The sequence below is a fragment of the Sturnira hondurensis genome, unplaced genomic scaffold, assembly GCF_014824575.4.
Source record: "Sturnira hondurensis isolate 20B ecotype Veracruz unplaced genomic scaffold, ASM1482457v3 Scaffold0021490, whole genome shotgun sequence".
NCBI lineage: Eukaryota > Metazoa > Chordata > Mammalia > Chiroptera > Phyllostomidae > Sturnira > Sturnira hondurensis.
Genome location: NW_028094121.1, coordinates 4,951,936 through 4,976,115, shown reverse-complemented (window position 1 = coordinate 4,976,115; position 24,180 = coordinate 4,951,936). Strand labels below are relative to the sequence as shown.

The window sequence follows — 24,180 nt, the reverse complement described above, 5'->3', positions numbered from 1 at the left end:
GATGCCCAAGACCTACGAGGTGGGTGAGTTCCGGGCAGAGGCAGGTCTTGTGGGCCCCAGGTGGAGCGCTAGTTTTAAGTTTCGGAGGCTGTGTGGAAGGGGAAGGCCGGAAAGGGTGCTGGGCTGCAAGGGCTGGTGCTGAGGGAGCAGCAGACACCGGGCCCAGCTATGTTCACGACCCCTCACCCTGCCGTGCGGTGCACGTAGGTGGCCCGGAATGAGAAACAGCCGAGTGAAACTTTGCAGGGGTGTTTGACCCAGGATGGTCATGAATGCAGCCCAACAAAAAATTGTAAACTTACTTAAAACTATGATTTTTTTGGTGATTATTGTTGCAATGTATATAATATGTGGCCCAGAGATGCCAAAAGGTTGGCCACCCCTGGCAGGGCATCACCCAGCCCAGCAGACCTGCCAACAGCACGTGATTTACAGTTTAGAGCAGCCTCTGAGCAGATGGACCTGGGTTTGTCTCCGCCGTTATTTCCCAGCAGTGACTGCGCAGCTGTTTGGAGGCTGAGCTTTCTCCTAAGTAAATTGGAGGGCACACCCATCTCACAGGGTTGCTGAGAAATCAGTGAGATCATGCAAAGTGCCATGAAATCACTAATAAAGTAACCGACTTTCCTTTTAGATGGGGGAAGGAACAGAAGTCCTTGAATTACTTGCATTCCCTCCTGAAAAGCTACTTGGAGTGAAGTCCCACCAGGTCCCCTATTCCGTGAAGCAAACCAGGCCTGTTCTCGTCAGTCCCGATCCCGGAGGACATGTGCTGGAGGCTCTGGAGCCCCCTCCTTCCAGCTGTTAAGCCGGCCTCCCATCTACTTCTCCGCTCTGAGGGCAGGGAACCCACACTCCACTGCCATCCCGAGTCCTGGACCACCTTCCACCGTCTGCTGTACACTTTTACACTGATGAGCAACCATTTCTGTAAATTTCAAATCGTAAAACCTACTGATCATCTTTCCTTCCAGCCACTCGGACTTCAAACCTGAGCCTTGGTTTCCAGCTCTATTGCCCTGGATCCTATTATCAGTCACCAAATCGGCTTTGTCTGCCAAAATCTTGTATTTTTCTCTTCATTTGTCTGCAACACTACATTCGTCCATATTACTGGCTCTTTCCTCTCCTCCACCTGCACTGGCTGCTAGTCTGTTTCAGAAGACATCACTTTCAACATGACATATTCCTTCAGTGGCTTCCTACTGATGGGCAGATAGCCTTGGCATGGCATTCAGTGCCCCCACTCTATCTCCAGCTGCCTTTCAGAGACACCTCCTCTACTCCCCTGGCCTTCTCACCCAGCAGCCAGCCAGTTCTACACCACCTCTGTGCTGCTGTGCTGTTTCACCTCCCCTGACACACCACCCAGATGACGCCTGTTGTGTGTGTGTGAGGTGTGCTACGGGAGTGTGTCCTCTGATGGCTGAGGGCAGGGACTCTGCCTCAGACAACCCTGGGATCCTAGAGCTGAATGGAAGAACGAACGAAATCCTCCTCAGGCCACGAAGAGCCCTGCCTTCTCTCCTATTATTCTTCAAGGCAGAAAGATACAACTTTAACAGAATTTATTGGTTTTCCTTGACTGCCTCTGGTCCGACTTTGGAAGAGCTTTCTGGGTTTATCTGGCCTTGTTTCTGGGCTGCAGCTGCGGCTTTTAAGGCCCTTTTTTGCTTCTTCTGCTTTTGAGCCTCCTGGTAAACCTGGAGATGGGAGGGAGCAGGAAAAGACTTTGTAATCCCATGTAAAACCTTGACTGGGAGCAGATGGGCTGGAAACTGACACCCCAGCTAGCAACCCCAGCCTTTCTCCACGGGGTTGGTGGCCGGTGAGCCACTGCAAGACCTTGGGGCCAGTTCTGCCTTGATCAGAAAGAGACACCCCTCCCCTCTTTCTCCGCTGCAGTCCCAGAATGGAGCCACCCGGAACAGCGGTTTGGACTCATACCCGAATGCACAGAGCCTTCTTGGTCACCCAGCGGCGGTGGGCTTTTCGGTAGTACAGAGGGGGAAAGGTGTACTCAATCCCCAGCTCCTCGCATGTCTTCTCAAAGACTTTATAGTTGGTCTTGCGGAGGTTTTTGAGCATCTTTTTCCTCTGGTCAATACTCATCAGCAGATAGCGCTTGTGGGCTTTGTCCTGTAAGAGTTGGTATTCCTTTGCTTATATACGTAAGCGGCGTGCCACCTCATAGTAACTAGGGATAGTCACTTTATCATCTCACTGAAACCTCCCAACAGTCTCATGCAAATATTAGTATCTGAGGTAGGTAATGTTATCCCCATTTTACAGATGAGAAAATAAAGGCTCAATGATGTTATCAAGTCTTCAATATGGGCCTACTGGTCTCACTCTAAATCTCATGCCCTTTCCCCACACTATCCACTCAGCCTCTCACAGCTCAGCAAACTGTGGGCTGGAGTAGAGAAGAGGGAAGAACGTTCGCTTTTCTGGGAGGCCCCCACCCACAGCTAGGTGCTGCTCCTAGAGAACACTCTGCAGTGAGGCTAGTGATCCACACTCCAGAACAAGCTCTGACTTCCAAGGAGCGGGCTCAACCCGTGCCAGGGAACACTGAGGTGCCAGCCTGGAGCTGAACTGGTCTGTATTCACAACTGTGTGTTTACTGAAAATACCAGAGCTGTGGGCCCAACACTGTTGAGATATGGCATAACGGTTAAGACTATGGGCCCTGGAGTGAGATGACCTCCTTTCTTGTCCTAGCCCATCATTTCCCAGGGTTACGCCTTGAGGAACAATTTAACCACTGCCTGCCTGGATGATTCTTCCATAAAATGGGATGGAAAGATGGGTATCAAGGTTAAATAAGCTAGTGCATGTAAAGTATTTAGGAAGAGGCCTAAATGCTTTATTTGCATCATGTTGGCTGCTTGTATTATTTCATATACTCTTTGCAATTCTGTCAGTAGATACTATTATGGCCCCCATTTTATAGACAGAACTGAGGCTCAGACATGTAGAGTAATTTTCCTGGAATCACATAACGAATTAAGTGGAAGTGGTGAGCTGGGATTTGAACCCAGAGTGGCCTGGCCCCATTCATGCATTCAATAAATATTTACTGAGCATCTACTATGTGCCAGCCACTGTGACCATGCTCTAAGGTTTGTGCTCTTGACCACTGGTGACACTCAGCACAGCACTGGAAGGCTTCCATTTCTCTACTGGAGGTGGGAGGGAAGTGTTTTTCCCACTGCAGCTGAGGGGTGGGCACCATGGTGCTGTAACTTCCTGGCATCTCAAGCTGCTTCGTTGGACCCAGAGCCCTTCACCTGGAGATTTCTCTGCCCCTGCTGCTGGTGTTTAGCTGTGAGCAATGCTCAAGGCTTACCTTTCGATGTTTCTGCATGTGTTCTTCATAATTGCGGATCTTGACCGTCAAAGCAACAACTGAAACCACAAACCACAGATGATGAGAGCCAGGAACAGAGGAAGGAAGGGCGTGGATCTGGGTTATGTATTAAGACCTCAAGGAATAACAATCACCAAGGCTCTTGTACAGCCCTCTGTAATTCCTGAAGCACTCTGAATTTCAAGATCCCAAAAGATTTTGGATTATCTTTCCTTCAGAAAGCAAAGCCCAAGGAAGGAAAGCTCCTTAATATTATAAAAGTATCATCCCCCAAACATAGCAAATAGCATTCTTAACAGTGCAGTAAGTTAGAGTATTCCTATTATCGGTTCAGCATTGCACTAGAGGTCCTAGCCAATGCAATAAGATCAAGTTCCCAAACTTCGAAGGGTCTGCTCCTTGCCTTTGCCCTTCCAACTGCCATCCTTATCTCTGTGATTTTACTAATGAATTTTTAGAATTATCAACGCCCACTCATCTCCTAAAGCCCCAGAAAACCCTTCCTTCAGGTATTCTTGTTTGATTTCTACCAATATTGCAAAAATGGGGGTCAAGGCAAAAGCACAAGGTAGCCCCAAGGAGAGGTTGTAACTATGTACACAAAGAGTTCTGGGAGCCCTCGGATAGGGTGGTGGGAACCTTGGCTCTGACCATAGGCCCTTTCACATCACCCTATCTGCAGAGTGGAGAGACAGAGATGAATTTGGGTTCCCAAGGAGCCCTGCTGAGCTCACACAGGTACAAAGCAGGACCTGGGTGCTGACTCCAGCATCACACCGCTCAGGATACACAGTCAGTTTTCAATCTGTGCCAGACCTTGGCCCTCCCAGTCTTTTCTTTTAATAAGCTGCGTCTAATTCCCACTGTACTTGTAGGTGAGAGCCCTGGATCAAGTACCAGCTACCAGACTTCCCTGTACCCCCACTCCCCAAGGGCCCCCGACCAACTTCGAGCCTCCAGGGAACGGGTATCCTCAGGGTTTGCCACAACCTTGTTCATCAAGTGCTCTTGCTTGATTTTTAGCTTCTCCTTCTGTTGAAGATAGAGACAGAGAATCTGTGAAGTCTGCCACCCCATTAAGAACTAGCCCTCACACTTCCAATGTCATGGCTGCAATCATAGCCACAAGACCCTATCATAAGGCTCAGAGCCTGGCCTCTGGCCAACCACATGGCTTTTCACATCTAGGTGAGCCCAAGGCCAGTGCTACTAATAGGAGAAATGGCTTGTTGGATGAATGTCTCTAAAGCTTCTTCATTCATTCAGGCATCAGATCTTTATTGAGCACCTACTGCTTTTCAGGTGCTGGGGGCATAAAGGGGAAACAAGATCATCCCTGCCCTGAGTTGTTTGGTCTTGAGACATTAACAAGCAGACAGAGAATGATACTGGTGTAAGTGCTGTGACTTGAGAGGCATGGGGTGGGAGGTGTTACCAGAGGAGAGGACTGAGGGAGGCCAAGGTCTGGCACAGTCCACTTACCTGGTTCGCCATTTCCAAAGATAAGAGTCTTCTCACGACATCATCAACCCTGTGGGGAGATCACAGAAATGAGAGAAAGACATTGGGGCAGAGGGGAAAGGGGACGCAATGCTGTTTCATTTTAGTTTGAAAAGCAGGGATGATTGAAAATTTCTTTTACAACAAATGAGTCTCTCTGGACACCGGGGGCCACTTCCCACAAATTAAAAGTCAGCATGAATCTGATTTGCTGGGTTGAGAAGGTGGAACAACATGGTAACTACAGAAAATCACAGCTGTCAGCCTGAATGTTCCAGGCTCATCCCAGGGAGGACAGAGGGAGGGTTTCCATTTTAGCTAGAATAAGGTTTAATCTGTCTTGAGACACTTCAATTCTGTAATCACTGTTTCTTTCCCAAGTCCCACTGCACAGTGAGAGGGACGAAGGGCTGCCCAGCTACCGTGGGGAGATAGAGGCTACCACTCCTCAGCTACCACTCAGGACAGGGGCTGAGCAGAAGGATCCTGGCTTTGGTGTCATTTGGCCCTGGATTCAAACCCCGGCTGTCCCTTGGAGCTGTATGACATTGGGCAGCTTGATAACCTATAAAACGGGGATAATATTTCTTCCCTTACAGAACTTTTGAGGGCATCTAGACATAAGAAATTTCTACAAAGACCTTCGAGGCATGTTGCCTCCTTGGTATCTAACAGTATAGGGTCTTTACTCACAGCACACGAAAAGCAAGCAGCTGAGCCCCATAAGCCCCATCTGTCCCTGCTGCCTCTGACGCTCACCAAGCCTGGGCTTCCACAGTTCTCTGCCCCATTCTAAATGAAGCTTCAAATATAGCAGGCCAGGCCTCGAGGCCACTGTCTTCCCCACTGCCCAGCGATCCTCCCAGAGCCCCATGCTTCATCAAAGAGATTTCTTCCTGCTTACTTCTCAATTCCAGGGATGTTCTGGTAATCTTTGAGCAGTGTGGAAGGGGGTGGATCATCTTCTCGGCTGGGCTGGACTGTCAAATGGAGGGATGGAAAAAACACCCAGAGTCAATTCCCACTGTCCATCCTTCCGGATTTAACTGATTCTTCTTACCAACTCTCTCAGAGACAAACAAGGTCTCAAGCAAGGCACTGGGTATCTCTGGGCTCAGTTTTCCTCTGCAAACTCCCCAGGCACCTGTCTGGATGTTTCATGCTGGGAGTGGATGGCCTTTCCTAAGACCCTGTACTGTGCCTTCACCTCTCACACCTGTCTGGCTCTACTGTTATCAGATCCCCAATAGGATGGGTCCTCTTGTGGGGGGACTGAATTTGACTCCCTTTGAATCCTCCTCCCCAATCTGGTCCATAGCCCACCACAGAACAGGCACTCAACAAACACTTGCCAGCTGACCGAATGAGTGAAATAAGGGGGCTGAGAAGGAATTCCTAGCTTTAGAACACTTGAAATGTCAGCACAAAACACAGACCACAGGAAACTCAGCCCGGGAATGTGCATCCCAATCCTTCCTGAGAGGTAAGGGAGAGAGAGATGGGGGAAAGTAACCTGTCCTCTCCAGGCACACCCAACTCTGCCACTATGCAAGTTATAACAATACATACTAATATACACTACAGGTTACCGCACACAGTGCTCAGGATGCTTTTCATGTGTTATCACTGAATACTAACGACGATCCTCTCAAGCAGATACTCTTACACTCATTTTAGAATGAGAGTCTGCAGAATTAACTTGGCTAGCATCTTTACCGATATGCAGGCTGCCTTGGAAGGGGAAACCATACCCTCCGCCAAAGAAGGGCAGGCACAAAGCTCTATACATCAGGTAGGCCTGGGTAGGCTCCCTCTGGCTACCTCATTTCCTCTTACCCAGTCTGAAGGTTCACCTGCTCACGCGCTCCACCTCCTTTGCCCCGCAGGGAAGTTTCAGGGTATTGCTTTGTGACAAGGGGGACGTTGGGGGTCTTCTGCTTTGGATCTCTGGCCCACACCATCCAGTGGCCAAACTGGCCGCCTCGGCCCCCTTGGCCACCCCAAGTCTTCTAGGCAGGCTCTTCCACCCCAAGTTCCGCCCAAGTCCCACCCAGGAGCTCCTACCTGGTTTCTGGATGGCATATCCACGGGCGGCCCGGAGGATGAAACCTATGCATAAAAGAGAGGGCTGAGGCCATACCCTTAAATAGTTCAGTTTCTCTTCCTTTCTATGACCCTCCTTCCACGGTCTTTGCACCTCTGCGCCTAGCCGCCATCCCATTTCTTGGGCATCACGCTGCCCCATGTCTCGCCCACCTCGCCTCACTTCTTCCCCATCCACCACCCTTTCTCTCTAATCCTAACGCGGCACTTCCTCCCTTATCTTCGTCTTCCCTTGTCTCCATCCACCCTTTCCCTACTCCTACTATTCCGTTTTTCAGCTCCTCACCGCGAGGAGGTGAGGGAATGCCCCAGCGGTCAGATGGAACTCGGGCGCACCCTCCTCCCGGTGGCCCCAGGACTGGAGCTTGGGTGCGAATGGAACTCAGCACCCTCCACGCCACCCTCAGCATGGTGACTTCTGACCCCAGCGAGCGGCGACACGGTCGCCTTCGCGGTACAGACCGGGTCACACGGGAGCAGCCATATTGGCTCAGGCTTGATCAATCGAGTGCAGCTGCGAGGCCGGAGCAGAGGAGGACCGAGAGGGTGGATTGGAAGAGGAAGTGGGTTGAGCGAAGTCTGGTCTGGTTAGCCGTGGCTCGGTGTCGGGGACGTGGTGGTTGCTTGGCCGCATTAGTGGAGTGTACTTGGCCGCAGTGCTGTATACATGTTAAGATGCCACTTTTCCTTGGACGTGACATCCCGCCCTTAATCCCACTCTACATTCCTGATCCTGGCTGCGATTTTTGGGGGGTAGCCTTGAGGTCTGTGGTACCCTTCTCCCCCCGAATCTAGTGTTTCAACATCCCTTTCACCCCCAAACCCAGGATGAGGCCCAGTAGAACGACTTGATTTAAGTCTCCTCTCTGGCAGCCTTGTAGCCTGATGGTGAAGGTCGCTGGCTGTGGAATCAGACAGCTCTGGGTTGGAATCCTAACGCCGCCATTTACTCACTGCGATTGTGTGGGCAACTCACTCATCCTTTCTGGGTCACCGTGAACTCATCCATCAAATGAGGATGGTAATGACAGCATGTCCTTTTCAGGTTGTTAGAGGATGGACTGAGGAACTTGTGTGCGAAGCACCCCTTATATAGTGAGCACTCAGTAAGTATTAGCTGTGATAATATTTGTGAAATGTGAAGTGTAAGAACAAATACAAATTGAAAGTAGGAAAAATAAATTTTAATTCTTCATGCAAAAAAAGGGGAAAAGAATACTTGTAATTGTGAATGTTTTTTGCCCTTTTGAAATGTATGTAAATCTCTTTAATAGCTAGAGCTAAGTAAGCCTCTTGCCAGTTTTACAACCCAGAAATGTCTTTCTCGAGGCCCTCAGAGCCATTTCTTTGAAATGCAATCTTTAAGGAAGACAGTGCCCCTAGCTCCCATCTTCTGAGGGACGTAGGAGCCTAACTTCACCTGGTGCCTAGTTCCAACTTGCAAACTACCTCCTTTCATAAAGATAGGAGAGATTTATTTTTCCTTTGGATAAATGCAATTAGCAAACACCGGTGAGGGCCCCATCTGCCAGGTGAATTGAGGATGATTTCTGTGTGACTAATGGTTCTGTCAAGTCCTGCTTGAGAACTATTGTTTGTTTTGAGAAAATGTGTGCAAGAAGTCATATCCACCTGGCTATGTAAAAGTACCATTTCTTTCTGTCTCTGCAAGCCCTCTAATTGCCTGTGATACGCATCCCATTTTGGCTTGATGCTCATTCAATAATAAAACTGTTTTCTTCCTGTTCTCTCCTTCTAGAGAGGTTTTCTAGGTTGGTGGGAGATTTTGTTTTTAATTATATTTTCCCAACAGGGGTTACCACTTTCTGAGGTCTGTATCCTGCTCTGTGACTACTTCCAGGTACCTTGGCCACTGTGTCCCAGTTACCTGTTTTCAAGTCTCCACCACTAGCGTGGGAGCTATTTGAGGATGGACTGAGCTGTGTCATTTTTGAGTCCCTGCTGCCACATGGGGTTCTGGTTGACTGAATGAATGAAGGAAAAATAAACCAACCAGCCTTTTGAAGGGTGCATCCCTCCGCCCCTCTGAAAAGAAAAAGAGCCCAGACTCAGGCACATGCAGTGTTCCTCAAAATAACACCCAAACTAAACCAAACCATAAAGCAGTTTGAGAGACTGAAATTGCAGGAAATAAGCACAAAAGATCAGTAGGCAGGCTGGATGAAACAGTCTCTGCCCTTCAAAGTGGGAGGGCCGTGGCTCATGTGGCTCAGTGGATTGAGTGCTGGTCTACAATCCAAAGGGTCACTGGTTTGATTCCCAGTCAGGGCACATGCCTAGGTTGCTGTCTAGTCCCCAGTAGGGGACACATGAAAGGCAACCACACATGAATGTTTCCCTCTATTTCTCCCTCCTTTCCCTTCTTTCTAAAAAAAAAAAAAAAAAAAGGGAGGCCCAGCCCATGGACAGTGAGAGCGTGGCAGAGGCATGCCAGGAGCCTCAGGGGAACTAGGCCTCAGGGGAACTGGGAGTGTCTTTGCATTTCCTGAGGCAGACAGTCTGGGGCATCCCAGGAAACCCTAGAAGCCCCCCAGCCCTTCTACCCCATGGACCTGGAGTCCCTGCAGAAGGGGGAAGTCAATCAGTGGCCCAAAGACACAGTCATCCTCCTGGTTTGGGACTAGAGGCTCTGGGGTCCTTAGTGGGCTGCTCTGGAACCAGAGGTTCTCATAGGGTTTGGGGCTTGGGGTGAGGCCCCCCAAGAGAGGCTGAGTGGAGTCGCAACGGATGTAGTGCCCTTGTCCTGGGCTGGTGGGGCTGCCTAGCACCTGTCCGTAAAGGACTTGGTCACTGCTGCCAGGTTGCGACTGGGGCTGCATAGAAGGTGCTCTTGGGTCCCCCTGGAGCACATAGGCCTGGACCAGGGTGGGAAGACTACTGGTTGCTGAGCTGTCATTGGACTCCCAGGGCCCTGGCTTCTTCTCTTCCTCCTCCAGAACCGTGATCTTGGTGATGGGTGGCAAGCTGGGGTCCCAGAGGCTGGGCAGCTGGAAGGCCTCCTGCACAAAAGGACAGGTAGCAAGGGCATGATTCCTTTCAGATGTCTGCCCAGCCACTGCCCCTTCCTGAGTTGGGGAAGGTCCTGAGTGGGGACCTTCCCACTGCCCTCTGCTGGAACTCGAAGCATTGCACCTGCAGAATACCTCATGTGTTCATAATACGTGTTAGGTGCTGTTCAGACTTAGCTTGGTTCCTCTCCCCAGCGATTCTGTGTGGGATTAGTCCCATTTCACAGTGAGATGTCTGAGCCTTTGAAATGGGTAGAACTGGATGCAAACTCAGGTCTGCTTTACTTAAAAAGGGAGGGCATCTTGCCAGGAAGTGAAGGGAAGACCTGAGTATCATTCCCAGAGGGGCATCCCTTCGCTTTGAGCCTGGGCCAACACCCCCAGCCCCATGTCCTTCTTCCTCCAGAGTTCTCACCTCTGCCATGGTGGTAGGCACCCAGGAGCCCAGGCTGCTGCGGGCTGGGTCTGGGATACTTGGCCAGAGGGGATTCTTCCTGCTGGAGAAGGGGGCAGGCGAAGGCAGGGTCAGGCATGCCCTCACATCTTTCCATCCTTTCTTACACCCATTCCCAGCAGCGGAAGGGATAGCTGCTAAGGGCAGAGAGGAGAAGGTGGGGACCTGACTCCCGGACATGGGCCGTGAGGCCTGGGAAGGCTGGGAAGGGTTGGCCCACTCCGGCCTGCACTTTCTGGTGGGGAGGGGTATCAGGGTCTCCGGTCTCTTGATTCACCTGGGTCTGCAGCAGAGCCGGGCAGCCCCACAGAGGCAGACGAGCAAGAGCAGGAGGCTGAACAGGCTCAGGATGATGTGCAGCTTGGACTCCCCTGGGATGAGGGGAAAGCCAAAGAGGTGAGCGTTCACACTAGTAAGGCTGGACCGCTTCCCTCAGACTGGGATCCGAGGGAAGCGCTGGGTCTCCTCCTCGGACCAGGAGATCCAGACAAGCCCAGTCTACTCCAAAATGGAGATCCTTTCCATGAGACACCCTCCCTGTTGACCTTGTCTGTCCAGCCCCCTTCTCCCCTTACCTGGGGCTAAAGTCATCAGGGTGAGGCTTGTGCTGTTGGTGGCCCCTGCCTGGCTGGTAGCCATGAGGTGGACGTGGTACAAGGTGGCAGGCTCCAGGTCAGTGAGGACAAAGTCATGGGAGGAAGCGTTAAGGATGGTGGCTGGGAGTAGAAGAGAATGGTTAGCCTGGGCCTGGAGGCTGAGGCTCTCTCCTTGGCTGCTGAGCACCCCCTCCTGGGCATTCTGGGGTTGAGGATAGACTCACAGAAGGACTGGTGCTGAGCATTGGTCCAGAAGATGGTGTAGTGGGTGAGGGGGCTTTTCCCCAGCTCAGGGGCCCGGGGCACCCACTCCAGCTGGGCCCATGTCTTGCCAATGTGCTTCAGATGTAGCTCTGGGGCATGGGAGGGGGCTGCCAGAGGAGAGAGAAGTGCAGGGTTGATGGGGGGCAGAGTGGAAGGCCCAGCGGGACTTCCTGTGGCTCCCCAGACCCTAGAACGGGGACGTAGCGCCGGGTGCATGACAGAAGAGAGTCCCAGGGGACTTGTGTCCAAGCCTCATTTTTTCAGGAACTTTGACTGAATCCCATCAGCTAAAAAGTGGCTGAGCCGGGCAGGGTCGGAACCTGCTTCTCTTTGGCTCCGAAGCCCTGCTCCCTGATTGCTGCCAGGCCTCTTTGCCTGACTCAGTCTTCAATTTCTGCCACTCACTCTCTGAATTTATGCCAGGCCCTCTCTCTATTTCTATCCCATGTGGCACCTCATTTCTGTCAGGACAACTGATTGATTTTTGCCAGACTTGCTCCCTGAATTCTGCCGAACTCACTGCCTAATTTCTATCACCCCACCACCTGACTTCTTTCTAGCTGCTTACGCCAGGGTCCAGCGTAAGCTTGGGGCAATCTCAGGATTGGGAGGAACCATGTCTGGGCCAGACAGAGGGGAGGAAGGAGATGTTCCCTCAGTCCTGATTCTTGGGGCCCCAGCAGGACTAGAGAGAGAGGAGAGGGTTCTGAGAAGGGGCCTGGTGGCTGACGAACCCGTCTCTTGGGAGTAGGCGTAGATGTGCTGGGAGGTTCCCATGGTGCCTTGGTTCAAAGGGGTCACAGTGATCTCATAGAGCTGAAAGGGCCTGATGTTCTCTGCAGAGAGAGGAGGGGATAGGCACCCTGATTAGGGGATAAACTCTGCTGACCCTCAGAGGCTGACCTCAGACCTCTCGTGAGGGATAACCTGGGCGTCACACTGCAGGGTTGGCCTCTGCAGTCTCTTCTGCAGGTCATTTGGTAGGGGTGAGGGGAAAAAAATTGGGAAAGAGAACTAGAAAGGTAGCAGAGTCAGGGCTGTAGCAAGAGAGGATCCAGTTAGACTGTAAGAAGAACTTCCTGATTCTGCATATATAAGGTGAGACCAGTGAAGGATCATGGAAGACTCGGGAATCTGCTTGTTGGGGTGGTTCAGGTTGCCCCTGGCCCTCCGCCTCCCCACCTCCCAGCCCCGCCCACCTGCCCCCACCCAGGGCCGCCTCACCCTGCAGCAGGGTCCCTGCAATGCTGCCATTATGCTCCGTTTTCCAGGTCTTATGGCTGCCACTGGGGCTGGGGGGCCCCGGACCCCACTCAATCACATAGCCCCGAGGCTGAGGGCTGGGGGGCTCCCAGCCCACCCAGAGGCTGTGGGGGTCTCTGGCCACGGTATGGAGTCCACCCAGAGGCGGGCCTGTAGACATTAGAAGAAGATGGAATGGAGGTGAAAAGAAAGCAGGCCCTAGAGCCAGAAACCTGGGTTCAAATCCTGGCTTTGCTGTTTACAAACTGGGTGACCTTGAGCAAGTTAACATCTGAGCCTCAGGTTCCTCATCTGTTAAATGGAAATGATGATAAAAGTTCTTCCCTCACAGGGTTTTGGTGCAGATTAGGTGAGATGATGCGTGGGACAAGCCTAGTATGTGGTGCCTGGTGTAGAGCGTTGCTCGACAATCACAAACCTAACTATCACTGTGTAGTTCTTGGTATGTGCCCGGTATAGTCCTTGGTGTGTGCTAAGTCCCATGGTGCAGGGTGGGGGGGCACACTACTGCTGCTCCTGTTTTGTCAATGAGAAAACATACACAGAGAGATTAAGTAACATCGAAGGTCGTTTGGCTAGTCAGCGGGAATATTAGCTTTTGTTATTGTCAGTTTCACCTTGTGAGGACCCATGTTCAGGGGACCCTGGGGGTGGCGGCAGCTGACCCCTGGAGAATGAGCAGTTTGCTAAGGGACCGTGCCGCAGCTGGGAAAGCACAGACCGCAGACGGGCTTTCTCTCCTGTCTCGCTCGGCAGGATGGACTGTGTGCAGGCGCCACCACCAGCTTAACCTGGGTCGGGCTCCTGATGGTCATAGCTCTCGCCTAGCGAGCAGCTGCTTGGTGCCAGGCGCATGCCTTAGCTCATGTAATCTTCATGCCAACCCTTTGAGGTGGGTGCTGTTATCATCCCCACTTGCTAGATGAGTCAGCAGAGGCCAGGGAGGTTAAGTAACTTGCCCAGGTCACACTGTTAGCAAGCAACAGGACTAGGTTGGAACCCAGGCAGTCAAGCCTTCAGATGTACATGCTTAAACACCATGCTCTCCTAGCTGCCGCCCCCCTCACCTTTCCTCAAGAAGACCACAGGGGTGGGAGGAGAGGTCCCAGCGGTGTTATAGGCTACAAGGGCCACCTCCTGGACTTCGGAAGGCAAGTGGAAGGTGCAGTTAAGCTCCGTGGTGTTGCAGAGGGATAGGACTGCTCCAGCCTGGCCTGAGGGTCTCCAGGAGACCAGGTACCCTTGGATCTGCTCGCTGCCTTCCTCCAGGGGCGTCGGCTGTGGTGGGCACAGGAGGAAAAAGATAAGGGGGATGCCCATCTTACCCTGAGTGGGGGAGAGCTTCTAGATGGGGTTGCTGGACAACAGGAGCTGAGCCCTCCAGGCTGGGTGGGAGGCTCCCTCCCTCCCTCCCTCTGTTGCCCTGTGCCAGGTCCTAGGAGGGGAGAAGCGAGTCGGTGTGTGCAGCAGGCACTCAACTATTCCCCGAGCCAACCCTTTGCTATAGGTGAGTCCAGAAGGGCACTGCCCTGCTTCTTAGGCACATGCAGAGTTGCATGCAAATCTCATGCAAATGCGTCCAAGCCTCCCAGACCGGGCAGACTCCTGAGCCCCAGCCCACAGGGGTCTGTGTGGGTTGAAGGAGGTCTCAGGGGTGGCTTTCAGAGGGGGTCACCTTCCAGAACAGCTGCACATCCACGGTCCTGGGGTCCAGCTTCTTCTGCCACCACCATGTGTCCAGTCTGATGCTGGGGGCTGTGGATGGAGTGAGAGGAGGGGGTGCTGGGCAGGGAGGGCCCTGGAGGCGGGCCTGGGTCCTGACGGCTGCTCCCAGCCCCGCCCTGCCCACTTACCCTGTAGTGAACTGGTCAGCTGCAGGCTGGGGCTCCAATCACTCCAGTGGCCAGGCAGGGGCCAGCGGATACAGCGCATCTGCAGGGTGTAGACTGTGGAAGGGAGGAGCCCGCAGAGCTTGTGCTGGAGGCTGCTGGAGGGCAGGGGTCCCACCTGGTGGGGTAGGACCTGGGTCTGAGCCTGGATTCCTGTGCCCTTCAGGGCCAGCTCAACTGACTCTCTCCTCAGCCACCCCACCCCAGGCTCTTGAGGTGGCCCTCCACCTCACCAGGGTCCAGCCGACTCTTCTGAGCTGTGGCTGGTGGCGCAGCTCACACTTCTGTTCCATGTACAGGCTTTCCTTCCGTGACTCCCAGCGCAGCTGCAGGCAGCCCGGCTGGGGTTTGGCCAGCTCAGGGCTGGGGTCCAGGGCCCACAGTGTCGGGGGCTCCAGTTTTACTGCAAGGAGAGGGCTGGTCAGGCCCTTTCTCTGCCCCATTGTATGGGGCACTGCCTTGGCTCCTACTTCCCCCTGCCTATGGCTCCATTTTTCTCCCTGGCTCTCCATCCATGTGGTCCCTGTGTCCTTCTTCCTTGCCCTCTCTGCGTCTCTGCATCTCTATGTCATCGTGGTTCTGTGGCCTGTCTCTGAATATGTGTCTTTCTCTCCAGGTCTGTTTCATTGTCTTGCCCCAGGGCCTCTGCCCTGGTTGTTCCCTGCAATACTGTCCCTCCATGTTTCCAGTGCCTTACTCCTTCATTTCCTTCAAGGATCTTGTCAGATGTCACCTTCTCAGTGAGGCCTTTCCAGACCACCTACTGAAATAGCGACTGCTCCCCACCCCCAGCTCTCCCTGTCCCTCCCCTGCTTCAGTTTCCCCATCACACTTACCCTCAGCGACATTCTATTTTACTTATTTTGCCCCTTAGGATGTAACGTTCCAGGGACAGGATTTTTGCCCTTTTGTTCACTGCTGTATCCCTCGCACCCAGAACAGTGCCTTAGCACATAGGCGGCGCTTCAGGAAATTTGCCGAAAGCATTAATAATGGGTGTCTCTGAGCCTGCGCTTTCTCCGTTCCTCTGCCTGCAGCTGCACCCGCCTGGTCTCCGTCCCCCTTCTCTATCTCTAGGTCTCCCAGGGTCTGTCTGTCCGTTGCTGGGTCTGTGTTTCCCTCTTGGTGCCTCTCTGGGTCTGTCCTTTGTGGAGGAGGCCTCTCCCCCCCCCCCCAACCCGGTGCCNGTGGAGGAGGCCTCTGCCCCCCCCCCCCCCAACCCGGTGCGTCACTCACCAGCGTCCATGGGATCCAGGCACAGCTGCACGGACTCCCGGGTCCCCAGCACGTTCTCCGCCTGCACCCAGATGCCCATGCTCTGGTAGAGCTGCAGATGCTTGCGGGGGATGGAGCAGCGGCTCTGCCCGTCCTCAGGCACGCAGTCGGGGATGGCTTCCTCTCGGACCTGGCAGTGGCCCCGGCTCCTGCCAGCGGGCCAGGTGTGGGTGTCAGCAGAGGGGACACCAAGGCCCCCTTCTCCCTGCCATCTTTGCTCCGGCCTCCTCCACCCCCATGGTCCTCCCTGTGCCCCACCCCAGGACCCCAAGGAACGGAGCTGGAGCGGAGACCCCTACTCACTTGAAGCTTTTTAGGGTGAAGTTGGTGGGCAGGTGGGTGCCACGTCCTGGCTCCCACTGGCAGGTGAGGCTGTCGGTGGTGAGGTTCATGATGCAGGACAGGTTGTGGGGCGTGGCCGGAGGGTCTGCGCACAGGATAGGGAGCGTGAGGGTCTGGGTAGGACCACTGGGGAAGCTGCCACTGGGACCAGCTGGCTTTGTTTCCCCGCTCGGGGCCATTCCCTCTGGGGTCACTCTGTTTATCCGCCTGTCTCTTGCTCAAAGGCCGGGGGTGCGGCCTTTGGGGAAACCGAGTTACAGGCACGCCCAGGGACAAGCATCAGGGAACCTCGACCCCCTCAACTGCACCCCCTTCAACAGTGACAGAGTGGAGTCTGGGTTTTCATCCTGGTCCTGCCATTCATCAGCTGTGTGATCTCGAAGTCCCTTAACTGCTTCATTTCCTGCTCTGTAAAATGGGGTAAATGGTAATATACCTACCCCTACGGTTCTTGTAAGGGATGAGTGACTTACTAATGTCAAGTGCTCGGAGCAGTGCCTGGCGCTTAGTAAGTGCTATGTAAGCATTAGCTCTATCTACTATTACTGATTCTTATATAACAACCTTGTCTGTCTTTGTTTTTTCTTAGGTGTGGGCTTGGCTCAAACTCCATTCTTCACAATGTGTGCAGAAGGCTGCAGCTGGGGTGGGGGAGAAGCTGGGAGCAAGCCCGGCTGGGAGGGAACATCTTCCCCAGACACACCCTCCTGTGGCTGGGGGTCGGGCGTACACGGCAGCCACGGAGAGCAGCAGTCACTATACAGGCGGCCAAGCCACACTGCCTGTTGCCAATCTTCAGTCCATCCTTACCAGTCTGTGACCTTCATTCAGCCCATTGCTTACCCTCTCTGAACCTTACTGTCCTCATCTGAGAAATGGGGCTAAACAGCACAATCCACTAGGAAGGAAGATGACCTAATGTCGAGCCCATAAAGTGCTTATTGAGCAAGAGCTCAAGGAAGAATAGCTCTTATTGGTATTGGCAGGCGGGCACTGGAGGCAGAGCGGGTGGATGGCTGCAGGGACTCACAGCCTGCCTGCAGCTCAGCCTGGTCCAGGATCTGCAGGCTGTGGCCCCAGCGCAGGTAGCAGGACAGAAGGGCCCGTGGGTCGTTGAGGTGGGGCAAGGTGATGGTGGATTCCTGGGTCCCATCCGGCAAGTGCTGCTGCCTCCCCCCGGATTGAAGCTCTGTCCCCAATTTCCACACGATCTGTGACTCTGGGCCCAGGTGGCTGCAGTTCTGGCTGATGATGCAGGAGGCCGTGACGGCATCTCCCAGGTGGACAATGCGGGTCGGGAGGCTGATGTGCCCGCACTCCTCCAGGCCTGGGATGGAAGACAGGGGGCCACACGTGACTCCTCTGCCTGGCAGAGCTGGGCTGGAGGCTAGGACTTTGTACTCCTAGACTCAGGGCCCTCCCCCTTTTTGCCTCACCCCCCAAGATGTAGGAGCTGGAATGGGGAGCTGTGTTTGGGACTGTGGGAGGCTCTTGGGGAGGAGACAGAGGTAGTGAAGTGTAGGCGAAAGCTCATCAGCTGGCTATGCAGAGGCAGAGTGATCCCGATGTGTAGTATGGGCTGCTTTCCCTGGTGAAATATTCCCACTGCAGCGGATTGCAAGCTACCGGCACAACTTCACTGAATGTGAACTTGGGAAGAAGAGGTGTGCACAATTAGCTCTTGCAAGCCTGCTCCAGCACACGACCAGATAGAGTCTACACCCCTCCCTGGAACCCTCCCCGAGGATGGTGAAAGCAGTGATTAGAGTGATAAGAACCCTGAAGCCACAGCAATCTTTTCAGAACTCAGATCTGATTGTGTTTCCACACCTCGACCACAGCACTTCAGCAGCGCGTTACTGCTCCAAAAGGCAGCATCGAGGGATGGATAAGAGCAAGAGATTTTGGGACTGGACTGCCTAGGTTTAGAGCCGGATCCTATTGCTTAGGAACTCTGTGACGCTGGTATGTTATTGATGCTTTCTGTGCTTCAGGTTTCTCATCTATAAAGTGGGGACACAAATAGTCTCTACCTCAGTGTTGCTGGAGTCAGTCGATGCGATATCGTGTATAAGGCACTTGGAACAGTATCTGACTGGTGGGTATTTGCTACCATGATTAGGATAAAGACCCAGCACCTTCTCATGGCCCGCGTGGCCTGCCTGCCGCCGTCTGACCTTCCCACTTCCAGCTCAGGCCAGCCTCTCTCAGCTCCAGTCACCCTGGCTTCTCGCTACTCCTTGAACACACCATGCTCTCTTCAGTTTCCGAATCTTTGCATCTGCTGTTGCTTTCTGAGGTGCTCTTCTCCTCCCACCCCTCTTTCACCTGGTTAACATTTAGGCATCTTGAGGAGAGCCAGACCAGGCACTGACCAACCAGACCAGGCCAAGCCCCCTGAGCTTTCCTAAAGCTCTGAATATCCTCCATACTTCTGGAGTCATGTGGTTACTTGCTTGTCTGTGTCCCCAGCTAGACCATAGGTTCCCCGAGGCCGGAGATGTTGCCTGTTTTGCTCACTTCTGCATTCCCAGTGCCTAGCACAGCCTAGCCCGAGGTGCATAGGTATTGAATAAAGCACTGCCCTTTGCCCACCGTGCCTTCTCTCTCACGCGTCCTTTGGACCATTTTCCTGTTGGGGATGCTGAGGCTCTAAGAAAAGGAACAATTTGTCTGGGGTCACAGAGCAAGTTCATGGGGTCTCACCACTTCCCAGACTCAGAATCTCAGACAGGAAGCAGCCTTGCAAAACTGCTCACTTCAAAACTCCACCTGATGCTATGTCCTCGACAACAGGGCGAGGATTGCTGTTTGTGTGTGTATGGCCTGCCCGCTAAGAAGGTCTTTTACATTAAAAAAAAAAGAGATTTCATTTATTTATTTTTAGAGAGGGGAAGGGAGGGAGAAGGAGAGGGAAAGAAACATCAATGTGTGGTTGCTTCTCATGCGCCTCCTACTGGGAACCTGGCCCACAACCCAGGCATGTGCCCCGACTGGGAATTGAACTGGTGACCCTTTGGTTCATAGGCCAGTGCTCAATCCACTGAACCACACCAGCTGGGGTGGTCTTTTACATTTTTAAAGGGATAAAACCAAACCAAACCTAAATCCAATAAGAACATGCAACAGAGACTGCCTGTTCCTGCAAAGCCTGAATATTACTGTCAGACAAAGTTTGCTGACCCCTGTCATGCAAGATCCCTGTCAATCCTAGCCTCAACTTGTGTACCCCCAGAGATGGGAGGGTCTCCACCTCTTGAGACAGAGTGTTGATAGTAGGAGAACTCTGCCTGGGCTTCCTATTTCAGGATGAAACCTACCTCCTATGGCTCCTGCCCTGATCCCTTTGCTGCCCGTGAAGACTTCACAGAAGTCAGAGGTTCCTGCTGACAGCCTAGCAGAAACTTGCAGACAGGATCTGGGGACTCTGGCCTTTTCCAGGCTGACCTGCTCAGCCTCTCACCTTCCTCAAAGTCTGTGGACAGGAGCCCGGCTATCCCATATCTGTGGTCCACTCTTGATTCATTAGGGATTTTCTAGGAACTCCCTGGGCAGTGTGTCAGTTCGGGGACTTCATTCTGTCCTCTACCCCCGATATCTCTCCCTGTAACTCCCCTCTCACCCCAGCCCCCCAGCCCCAGCCCCACTCACTTCTGGGGAGCAGCAGGAGGATCAGAGCAGCTGTGGGCAGGCTCCAGGCTCCAAGCCCCACCATGGTGCCGGCTGGGCGTTCACATGCAGGCGGGTGGGGTGGGGTGGGGGGATGGTTAAGGTCTTGGACTTTGGAGTCAGAGCCGAGCTCAATCCTCGTTCTGCCACAATGTGGCCTTGGCCAGGTTACTTGACCTCCGTGAGCCTCAGTTTCTTTGTCTGCAAAATGGGGGTAATAGCATTTACTACACAGGGCTTTGGAAAGAAGACCTGACACACAGGAAATGGCTATGAGTGACAGCCACTGCTATTGTTATACTGCCTTCCAGGGGAGAGCAGGGAAAGGAGGAGCAAGGAACAGCACTGTCTCCCCTTCCCTTCTGTCTTAGCTGCCCGCCCCACTCCAAAAGAGGAGCCTGAGGTGAGGGCTTGCCTGTGGGTAGTTTATTTTAGGGAGATCCCGGGAACAGAGTGAAGGAGTAGGGAGAATGAAACGGGTAAGAAGGGAAAACCAGTGCAAGGGCAGGTCACCCATCAAGCTGGTCGCCGCCTCTATGAACAGTTGGGACTCAATCTTGCTGGAACTCTCCAAGGATCTGTGTACACACCTCAGAAGTGTCCACCCAAGGGACAGTTTGTCCCTTGAATGGGAGGGAAGATGGAAACATTTATCCACTGACACCTGTCCCCATTGGTCTAGGGATGTCCCTTGGGGTATTAACCGCCTGGCACACCCAGGTTGCTCATGCGTGAGTATGAGGCAGGTCCTCCAGGGTGAGCCACGGCAGAAGTGTCAGACATGCTCCCTGGCAAACAGGGACAACTCCATGGAGCAGCTGAAGTAAGGGGCTGTCGGCTTACACCTGTGGGAAGCCTTGGCAATGGCTGAAGGGAAAAGGGTGCAGGGGAGGGACACGCAAGGTGTCTAATACACCCCACATTCTGAGCACAGACCTCTGGAGGCCTTCTGGGACCCGGTGTCCCAGGGCCAGGTGTCCCGTAGTCACGGTGACAGTTCCCCGGGTGGAGGGAGCATTGGAACGGAGCTAGTTCCAAGCTCAGGAAGTATGCTGGGGGTGGGCTTCCCACCTAACCCCCCGCTCTGATCCCGTCGGGGTCTTGGGTCCAGACACCCGATCCCCCCGCACTAACCGACACTCTTGGTGGCAGGCCAGTGGGAGTTGCTGACGAGCCAGCCTGTACATCCACAAAAACACAGGCGGTGTCCCGGGAGATCCCCTGTGCTCACAAGAGAGAAAGCTTCTCTCCCTTCTCTCCCTCCCACACAGAGGTGTGAACAAGAACTGGCCAGATACCAGAGACTGTTTACTCGCTTGTAGGGCCCTTAACCAAACCAAACCTCTAGTCCACGGGCGGCAAACACAAGGCCAGAGGGCTGAATCCGGCTCTCCACCTTGTTTTATCCAGTGGCAGTGCTGAGATCCTTGCCCCTAGTTAAGGAGGAGTTACATGTATATAGTCCTAAAGTTACATTCGGCCCTTTGAAGGCAATGGTGAGGCTGATGTGGCCCCTGGTGAAATTGAGTTTGACACCTTGTCCTAGTCTATCTGCTCATACTGCAGGATCTGCTCATATTGCTGGCCCACAAGCCACTTTTTTTGCCAATCGGGAGAAAAGTGCCCCTCTGGCCAGATGCAGCCCCACACCAGGACCAGGCCAGTGGAGAAGAAGCTGGATTCCAGCCTCCGCTTGCCACTCAGCCAGGTAGCTTTGTGGTAGTGAGAAACCTGCCCCATTTTTCACAGCCCCTCAGTCTGCCAGTCAGTGGTTGGCAACCTTCTCACTACAGCATGCCGTTTGATTGTCTCCCCACACCCCCACACACTTGCTGGGGAAGATTTAGCCTCTTTGGCCCAGATTTGGGGGCTCTGGTTTCTACCTCTATGTGCTTTTGAGCCTCCTCAGACCTGCTGCACCAGTCAGCTTCAGGCCCAGCCACGCCCAGTGAGGGACCATTTGCCATTGGCTCCCATCCAGAATGGGCCACCAAACCTCAAACCCCAAAGGCCAGGTGTTACTCCCCCTGAGTTGCTGAGTGTTGGCACCCTTGGCATCAGTCCCTGGTCCCCCATGGCTGCCTGGGGTGCCCCCAGCCCAGCTGAGTGAGATCGGGGCCCGTTGGAGCGTGGTCTCCTCTCTTGGGGCAGAGGGGCTGGGAGCCCAGCTGTGAGTCAGCTCAGCCGGTCTGAATCACAGCGCTGCCACTTACCAGCTCCGTGACCTTGGCCAAGTTACTTTCTGAGCTTCAGTTTTCCCATCTGTGAAAGAGGGATAATAATAGCACTCACTCTCAGGGCTGCGGTGTGGATGAAACCAGATGATCCGTGACAAAAGCTCTCAGCACGGAGCCTGCAAGGAGACAGCACTCAATAACTCTGTTATTTTCACGTGCTGTGAAGCTGGGCACCACCTTGTGGAACCCAGCGTGGCTGAGTGCCCCCCTGCTCTGCCTAAGGGCTGTGTGGTCACAGCCTGTGGGGACTGCCCCTCTTTTTTGTCTAGGTCATGCTGCGTGGCTGCAAGACTCCCGTTTCTGGGCCCCCTACTTGCAGCTCCGTGACCCTCCAGTCTTCCGTTGGCTCCAGCATCTCCTCTGGGCACTTTGGACTCTTCCCGGGTCCCAGCAACCTGCACTGCTTGTGGAGTCCTGCAACACACCCCCGCTTTCTGCTTCCCTCTTCTGTCCCTCCACTCAGCCTTCTCCCCGTGCCCTCCCTTCTCCTGTTCACACCCCTCTCTGCCTGTGCTTTCTCCTCTAGTTCACCTGGACATTGTTTCTATGGGATGAAGGGGGGAGGGAGGAGGGAGCTGGGAATGAACAGGGGAAGAGACCTTCCCAGATTCGGTTCAGAGAGACAGAGACACAGAAGGCAGAAAGATGAAGCATGTGAAGTCACTCACACAGGCTGAAGTGACAGAGAGGGACCCGTGGAGACAAAGATAGGCAGGAGAGGCACGGAGTCAGACAGGGAGAGGAAGGAGCCCAAGGGACAAGGATGTTGACAGCAGAGAGACTGAGGCACTTGGAGGCTGATAAATGGTCTGATACCCAAGGGAGTCTGAGATTCTAAAGACAGAGGGAAACGTGAGAGACAGAGAGAGGCACATGGAGACTCCGAGACAGAAAGAACTCGGAGCACAGGCAAGCCAGAGAGGGGCTGAAACAGAAAGAGAAATGGAGCGTCAATGATACGGAGCTAGAGACAGGGAGGGGTGGAGACGCAGAGGCTCCGAGAGGCGGCAACGCTGAGAGGGAAAACAATTAGGCCCTTCCCTGGGCCCACCTCGGTGTCCTCAGATAGGGCTGTTCGTGACTTACCTGATGCAATGTCCCCCTCCCCCCGAAGTGGGGACATCTCTAGGAAAGAGACTTAGTGTCCGGGGCTCCTGGTTCCAAGGGACAAGCTCGAAAGGCAGGAGCTCTGGTCCCAGGCTTGGGCCCCCTGTGTGCTGGCAGAGCTCGGGGCAGGGAGTGGCCACAGGACTGGGAGCCCTCATCAAGGCTCAGCTCTCCCCGGGGCCCCGCTACTCACGCTGGAGCCTGCAGCCCTGCAGCCGCCTGGCCTCCCTGGTCTCTGCTCTCTTTAGGCAAGTTCCTGAAAACAGCTGCAGTCTGGCTTCTCTCCCCAGCCCTGTCGTTAATGGCTTGGCCTCTGACAGGCCGGGGGACTGTGGATTGCAACACCTGCCAGCCTCCTTCCCTCCCTTGCCCTGTTGCTGCGGCACAGGCAGCCCCTTCCTCCCAGGAAGGAGCCTGGGAGGGAAGCTGGTGAGGCCTGGGCAGCCTTCCTGCCTCGGGGGTCTTAAAGGGGCTAGGGGATGTGGCAACGATGTTCCCCTTCTTTGCTCCTCTGTCTCCGGATTTCCTGACCTCAGAGCTTTGAGGCCCAGTCGGCCCAGGCTCCAACCCAGCGGGGGGCCATTCCCATGCCCCTTGCCTTGGGGGAGCATCGCTCAGAGACAGGCCCTGGCTGGAAGGTTTGCTCAGCTCTAAGCCTCTTTTTGGCACCAACCTCGGGGCCCTGATCACAACACTCAGGGGGGCAGCTTCCAGGTTGCAGGGAATTTTGTGAGACAAAGTACCTTCCTCACTGCCCCCCTCTTCACAGCGTATTCTCCATCATTGCCTGTAGATTGAGCAGATGGAGAAATGGGGGCTCTGGGACCACAGAGGGAAGACCCATGAGGCTCAGGACTTCATCTGCTCACCGGAAGTTAGTAATGTTGAAGCACAAGGATTCTGCTAGCTAAACCAAACATTTAAAATAATTTTGATTTTATTTTTGATATTAGAGAGAAAGAAAGGAGAAAGAGAGGGAGAGAAATATTGAAGTGAGAGAGAAACATCTATCAGTTGCCTTCTGTGTGCGCTCCAACCTGGGCCTGAACCCACAACCCAGGCACATGTCCTGACCGGGG

At 53.8% G+C, this 24,180-nt stretch overlaps 2 protein-coding genes across 4 annotated transcripts; both read right to left on the bottom strand.

The window, feature by feature from the left end:
* Positions 1-1,553: 1,553 nt before the first annotated feature.
* On the bottom strand, positions 1,554-7,490 carry MRPS15 (mitochondrial ribosomal protein S15). Its single transcript, XM_037032611.1, has 8 exons — positions 7,263-7,490; positions 6,938-6,982; positions 5,778-5,853; positions 4,856-4,904; positions 4,321-4,405; positions 3,353-3,411; positions 1,948-2,139; positions 1,554-1,703 (listed from the first exon to the last, which is right to left on the bottom strand). Exons 1-8 carry the CDS (start codon positions 7,384-7,386, stop codon positions 1,569-1,571), a joined length of 765 nt encoding a protein of 254 aa, XP_036888506.1. The 5' UTR covers positions 7,387-7,490; the 3' UTR covers positions 1,554-1,568.
* Positions 7,491-9,370: 1,880 nt separating this feature from the next.
* CSF3R (colony stimulating factor 3 receptor) lies at positions 9,371-23,538 on the bottom strand. Of its 3 annotated transcripts, none has more exons than XM_037032617.1 (16): positions 23,295-23,538; positions 19,740-19,958; positions 17,119-17,415; positions 16,050-16,173; positions 15,708-15,895; positions 14,705-14,874; positions 14,436-14,589; positions 14,258-14,337; positions 13,650-13,860; positions 12,544-12,732; positions 12,054-12,155; positions 11,280-11,426; positions 11,035-11,175; positions 10,737-10,830; positions 10,421-10,502; positions 9,371-9,996 (listed from the first exon to the last, which is right to left on the bottom strand). In XM_037032617.1, the coding sequence occupies exons 2-16, from the start codon at positions 19,801-19,803 to the stop codon at positions 9,517-9,519; spliced, it is 2,523 nt and encodes an 840-aa protein (XP_036888512.1). In that variant the 5' UTR covers positions 19,804-19,958; positions 23,295-23,538; the 3' UTR covers positions 9,371-9,516. The 3 variants fall into 3 exon arrangements, with proteins under 3 accessions (XP_036888512.1, XP_036888513.1, XP_036888511.1); XM_037032618.1 differs by lacking the exon at positions 23,295-23,538 and adding an exon at positions 21,971-22,395 and having other exon boundaries at positions 10,421-10,499; XM_037032616.1 differs by lacking the exon at positions 23,295-23,538 and adding an exon at positions 21,971-22,392.
* Positions 23,539-24,180: the final 642 nt, after the last annotated feature.